Genomic DNA, 7,117 nt, shown 5'->3' on the forward strand with positions numbered 1-7,117 from the left:
ACTTCACCAAGTGGGTGGAAGCAACTTCGTACAAGTCAGCGACCAAGAAAGTTGTAGCTGATTTTGTTCGCAACAACCTGATATGTAGGTTTGGAGTACCAGAATCCATCATCACCGATAATGGAGCGAATCTCAACAGTCATTTGATGAGAGAAATATGTGAACAGTTCAAGATTACTCATCGGAACTCAACTGCCTACCGTCCCCAAATGAATGGAGCCGTAGAAGCTGCCAACAAGAACATAAAGAAGATTTTGAGGAAAATGATTGATAATCGCCGAGGTTGGCACGAGATGTTGCCATATGCTTTATTGGGTTACCGAACGACTGTCAGAACATCAGTTGGAGCCACTCCATATTTGCTAGTATATGGAACAGTAGCAGTTATACCTGCAGAAGTTGAAATACCCTCATTAAGGATCATCCAAGAGGCTGAATTGAGTGATGTTGAATGGGTTCGCAAGCGGATTGATCAGTTAACATTAATTGATGAGAAGAGAATGGTTGTTGTTTGTCATGGACAACTATACCGACAGAGGATGATTCGTGCCTTTCACAAGAAAGTAAGAGCCAGGATATTTGAAATCGGCCAACTGGTCCTTAAACGCATTTTCCCTCATCAGGATGAGTATAAAGGGAAATTCGCACCAAATTGGCAAGGACCCTACATGGTTCGTAAAGCGTTATCCTGGAGGTGCCTTGGTCCTGTCGGAGATGGATGGCACCGAATGGACGAAACCGATCAATTCAGATGCTGTTAAGAGATACTATGTGTGAAGCTTTAGTTTGTATTCCTGTTATTTTCTTGTAATCGTTCTATTTTCTTGTAATTGCATTGTTTAGAATCTATCCCTATGTAATGACTAGTCTGACCTGAATTCTCAGAATGAGATACGTAGGCGGCCTATGTCGGCCTCGGTCACTCCTTTATCCCCTTTTTAATATTTCCCTTTTGTATTTGAACTACGTTCGACCTGAATTCTCAAGAATGAGATACGTAGGCGGCCTGTGTCGGCCTCGGTCGGGTTTCTTTGTAATTTTTCTTATTTTTGTTAATCCTCGAGAGAAGGAACTACGTTTGACCTGATTCCTGCCTCAACGGGATACGTAGGCGCCACAAGGGTTCGGTCATATCTTCCGTAAGATTTCTATTGCTCTTTACAATAGAAACTGGGACAGAATTTTTGAGATGGACTCAAAAATTCTCAAAAAAGAAGATCTCTCCAACAAAGTTGAGACTGAAGTCACTTTGAGATTTGCAACTGGGACAGAATTTTTGAGAAAATCTCAAAAATTCCGTGATTTGCTCACCGATGGTTAAAGATAAGCCAAGATAGTTAACTGGGACAGAAATTTTGAGGACGGCCTCAAATTTCAACAGGTTTATTGGCAGTTTAGACCAACTTTGAATACTTTCAGCAAGTAATCAGATAGACCTTGAGACATCACCTCTAAATGGTGTTCATTAAGCTTGATGTGACATGACACTTGGCAGTGGCTTTTTCCAAACCTTACTTTCGAAAATCTACTTTTCTTAAAAGCTTTTCCTTCACGCTCTAATTATTTTTGCATAAAAATATTTTGTCTTATCTATCAAGAGGCGGGATATCGGAGAAATCAACTTGAGATAGCAAGACAAGGAGCAGACAACCGAAGAGACCAGCGCAGATCAGTTCATTTTTAAACTAACAATTTTTCTGTGGATGTAGGTCTATAGGTTTGCCGCAAGATTAACTTATTCCTCCATTTAATGAATATGGAGAAGTCAAAAGGGCGAGGAGATCCCCAAAATTTACAATTTTTCTGTGGATGCAGGAAATATCTTATGTTTCTTATATCAAATATTTGGGAATATGAATAGCATTATTTCATTCAAATTCCCAACAAGGCGAAATCCATAATGGACCTGCGATTATGTTCAGAGATGGAACAAACGAAAGCCGCAGTATTGTTATTATTTTCCAGGGACTAAAGATACCTGAAAGACGTGTATCTGCATTATATCATCAGATATGATAATATTCTTACCCAGAGAGTAATTTATATCTTATTGTCAAAGGAGACGATACCACTACTCCGAGGGTCATTTTTATTTTACATTGTCGGTTGAGACGATACCGCCATCCAAAAGATACCCAGAAGATCACATATGTTGCTCAGCGAAGCATTATCTTCATTTGGTATCAGGAAGACATCATCAGAAGAGATTCATGCATAGCAAGGAAAAAGATGCATGCATTGCGAGAAAAGAGATTCATGCATTGCAAGAAGAAAGTCAAGCATAGCAAGAAGAAGAAAACCATACATCGCGGGAAAAATCCATGCATCGCGAAAAGAAAGTCATGCATCGCAGAGGAAAAAGATTCATGCATTACAAGAGGAAAAAGATGCATGCATTGCGAGAGAAGATTCATGCATCGCGAGAGAAGAAAGTCAAGCATAGCAAGAAGAAGAAAACCATACATCGCGGGAAAAATCCATGCATCGCGAAAAGAAAGTCATGCATCGCAGGGAAAATTTCCATGCATAGCAAGAGAAAAAAGTCAATCATTGCGAGAGGAAAAAGTCATGCATAGCGGGAAAAAGATTCATGCATCGCAAGAGGAGAAGTCATGCACATCAAGAAAATAGATTCATGTATTACAAGAGGAGAAAAGAGATTCATGTATTATAAGAGAAAGAAATCATGTATTGCAAGAGGAAGAAGTTATGCATCTCGGAGAAGTCATGCATAGCAAGAGAAAGAGGTCATGCATCGCGGAAAAGTCATATTTCGCGGAGAAGCCATGCATAGCAAAAGAAGATTCACGCATTGCAAGAGAAGATTCATGCATCGCGAAAAGAGATTCATACATCGTGGGAAAACGATTCACTAAGATTCGCCTATCAAAAGAAGATTGACATCGGATGCATCATTTTTCTTTGCAACAACGACATCAAAAGAACTATCAACATATTACATCATCCTATTTTTATTACTTTGACATCAAATGAAGAGTACATTGAAGATTATATTGCAACTATGAGACACAAATTTTATTCGCTTCACGTCAAACCCGATAGAGTTGACGTCAAATGTTCAAGGAGAACAATTAAGTGTCGACACGGTAAAAGACACTGTCTCCCATTTGAATTGCATTTTTTATGCTAACGAGTTTTGTCTCAATCTTTGTCGAGAGCACCCGAAAGGATGAATTCTCCAAAACAAACCACAGGTACGAATGACATCAAAAAGGATGCAGCACAACGTGGAACTTTTCCTTAGCAGCGAACTGGGACATAGTCCAAAGAGGAGTGTCAAACTCTTAGGACGCGAGCAGAGGAGCGACTTTCACCACAATCAAACCACACCCCTGTTAGAAGGCATGTGGGTTTTTCTAGATTTGTCAGTTTCTATTTCGTATTCAGAAACTTTGGTCTCTACCGGAAGCAGCTTCCAATCTGAGTGACAAATGTGCCAAGAGCTTTGGGAATTATGTCCGTGTAAGTTCTTAATTATGGGTGTGAAGTGCACCACATTCATTGCTAAGACTTACTTGTCACTCCTTCAAAATTAAAGGATATTTTGCGTAATAGATTTCCTTTTCAACCGATAGAGTCGAACTACAAGCAGCCTAATTCCCTGAGTTGAGAATATGTAGGTGGGATCAATGTTGAAAACTCGGCTGTGTTCCAACATTCTCCCTTAAATCTTATTCCTGAGTGTTTCGGTCTCTTCATAATTCGATATCGGAATAACTTTTGAATTCTTTCAAAATCGTGCGTAAAATCAAGCGTATCAAACTACAAGTGGCCTGAATTCTCATATAGCCTGAGATATGTAGGAGACCCACTTCCGGGGTTCGGCCATAATTCTTAAAGTCCGTACAAAATTCCCTCTCCGAAAGATGAAGACGTGGTCGGTCAAAATTGGGTTCGTCAATTCCATTTTCCTCGAATTTCTTGCATCAATCCAAGTAAAATGAGGGACAGTTGTTGACACCTAATTTTAACCATCCACGATAGGAATTAATTTTTGAGCTTCTTAAAATTCCAAACGATATGAAATAAGTGAATTTATAAAATTCAAATAGTTTGCGAGTTATTTTAAATAGTTTTGTCACTTTTTATAATTTTTAGATAATATATATGTTTCGCATAATTATATATAATTAATATATTTTATTATTATTCGAAAATCATATCAAAAGATTTCTACATTGCTAAAATAAATACTTTATTATTTTAGTTCTAGTTTGAATTATAGGGTAAGCTCGTAATTAATTGGTTTGAAGTTTAAATTAACTATCTTATAAGTAAGTTAATTATTTTTATTTCGTTAAGATTAAGAAGCTCATAGATTAATTATATTAATTCATCCTACGTGAATTCTAGCCGGGTCTTCTAGAAATTAATTCTCTAATTACACCTTAAATCCGTTTTGGCTAAATTACCGATTAATTCTCTATTTTAAATTTTAGCCAAATCATCCAATTCCTTCAAATCCTCAAGCCAATTTTGGGCCTTGTACTTTACATATTCCCAGCCCTTTGACCCATCTAAGTTTTGGGCCCTTTCTTCATTTTCAGCAGTCTTTTTCTTATTCCCAGCCCACAATTATAGACCCATTTTGTTCTCTTTTATTTCCAAATCTCAACAGCCCACCAAATACATACAACTTACAACAACATGTGCCAACCGACCCATTCCAAAAATGACCAGCATCAATACACCAAACAACCCACTACATTTTGATCTTCTTCTTCATGCCAACAGCATCACGACCCATTGAAATTGAAACCCAGAATCTCAATCGCGAGCAGCAGCCCGAGATCAGCCCAGAAATCGACCCAAAACGAACCCGGCTTCAACGATCGTGTGAGCCCACCAGTGACCTCTTGCGTGTCCGTCCTTCTCTCGTCCCTTTCGGTTTGTACAATCGCAGCAGAAGAACAGCATGCGTCATGCCCCTTTCCTCTTCCGGAATGGGTCAATTTTCAGAGAAAATGTGTTGCCCCAAATTGGTGCAAGGTATTTGGAGTTTTGAATTTTGAATTGGGCCCGAGAATCGATTTCTTTTTAGCCCTTTCTCTCCAAGTTCGAAACCCTAGCATCCATCTATATAACCCACTACAATTTCGGTATGAAAGAGGGGGGAGATTTTTTCTAGCGGGAAATTCTTTACTAAGGCAGAGAAGAGTTGGAAAAAGAGACGTTGGCAGGAAAAATAAATTCACAGAGATAATAGTCTCAAGGCTTAAAATCGTATAAGAAATACATCTAAGAGACACTTCCTTTTTCTTGTTTCGTGGGTTGCTGGGATTCACAAGAATTCTCCAAGCTCTGGTGTGGTCGGAAAGCTCGTCCTTTCTCGTTCTCGTCTCAGTTCTCTGCCCGAAATAAGGTAACATTTCTTCCATTCTCCCCTTTTGTTACAGTCCTATATCATATGACAAAAAATACATATTCCAGTGATTTTCCTTTGTGTTTTCTTATGTGCATTTAGTATATCTCTCATTTCTTTAGCTTCCGAGTTTCATAGTTATTCTTAGGCTTCTATATGTTTAAATTTTACTCCAATCACGTTTGAGTACAGTTTAGCATAAATCAACCTTTTGATGTTTATTCCATTCCACGTGAAGTGTTTTCGCTTTAGCGGTTCGTTTTAAACTTTGTTGTTAAGATAGCCTCATGCTCACTTGTTTCAAACTAATAGCACCTCGACTATAGCACAGTTCCTGATTCCTTGGGTTATGATCTTGATGTGGGACTGCGGGATACATTCTTAAATACATGTAGTCTTTATGTTCGAGTTTTGATGTTCAATCGTTCCAATAGAGTTTATAGTATTGGTGTTTGTTTGAATGACTTGGGACACATGCTTATTTTCTCTGCTGCTTAGGGATACATTTTGATCCTAATCTAAAATTCCCTCATGCTCGTCCAACTCAATCCCCTATTTACTGTAGCATCGTTTTACTTTTTCTCTTCATTGGCAAAAATTTGGTTGCGAGTCGTTGTGATATGAGTTTAAATTTCAAGTGCTAGTTTGTTTAAAGTTCATAAATGTTTTAAGTCTCGGGTCTACCTTAGTTTCTATTCGTCTACCCACCTATTCTGTTTTGATTCGCACTACCCCGTTCTGAATTTATTTGGTATTCACTTGGTCTAGTTTAGCATCGAATTTTGTCATCTGAACCAAGTGTTCACTTGGAGCTTATTTTTTATTTTTTTTACATTAAGCCTATGTAAGCGTGGTTAATTACTAAACATTTGTCCAGCATGTTTTTTCCATTTTTTTTCCTTTGCCTAGTTGAATTCGTAAGATGATATGCCCCACTAATTTCCCTAGCTAAATTAAGCTTGTTTGGAATGCATTTTGCCATCAGTTTTGCTAGTTACTGCCTCCAGGGGGTTTATTTATTTCATTTCATTTTGGCCTGATTTGGGTGGTATTTCCTAATAGGTTGTAGTGGCATTGGTTCATTCATATGAAATTATATTCACTGTTAAAGTGACTATGTTGGTGTAGCTCCAAGTTCATTTGGTTATGTGAGATCAAAATGCTTCATTTAATATTTTTCGAAATGGATGAATATAGGATAGCAACTTTGACACTAACAGTGGTATATTATGTTGTGCACTATTCTATGGCATCGTTTTTTATTTATTTATTTGTTTATCATTTTGAATTTTTATGAACCTTGCTTACATCCATTTCTTTTGCATGTGGAATCTGCCCGAGTTCACCATGAACTCCTATTTCTTTCCCGCATTTTCGAGAGAGCCATAAAGGCTCAAGTCCTTTCCTTTCGAGTCAGCCGACAAAAAATGAAATACAGGTTTCGGAGGGTAAATCGGGGCTGGAAAAAGAGTTTTCATGTTCTGAAAAAATTGTAAAAGAGTTTATACATTTGCTGTATACAGTGATATACAGTCAAAACGCAGCGATATACAGGTCGGAAATGACTATACAGGTGCTGGAAATTTGACGTGGACCATCTATATTCAATATATGGTCCGATATACATAAAAATAGATCGATATACGGCCTATATACGTCGATATACGCCTTTGGTATACACAGGTCTTTGGGGGCGAAAATGGGCCTAAAGTCCATCAGATTTGGCCCAAATTT

At 38.0% G+C, this 7,117-nt stretch overlaps 1 protein-coding gene across 1 annotated transcript; it reads left to right on the forward strand.

The window, feature by feature from the left end:
* Positions 1-88: 88 nt before the first annotated feature.
* Positions 89-761, forward strand: LOC107059335 (uncharacterized protein K02A2.6-like; the record flags this gene model as incomplete). The annotated part of the gene is made up of 1 exon (XM_015305848.1): positions 89-761. A coding segment is annotated over one exon (673 nt), but the record flags the coding sequence as incomplete, so codon positions are not given.
* Between the last annotated feature and the right edge of the window lie 6,356 nt (positions 762-7,117).

The sequence above is a fragment of the Solanum tuberosum genome, unplaced genomic scaffold, assembly GCF_000226075.1.
Source record: "Solanum tuberosum cultivar DM 1-3 516 R44 unplaced genomic scaffold, SolTub_3.0 contig00046, whole genome shotgun sequence".
Classification (NCBI taxonomy): Eukaryota; Viridiplantae; Streptophyta; class Magnoliopsida; order Solanales; family Solanaceae; genus Solanum; species Solanum tuberosum.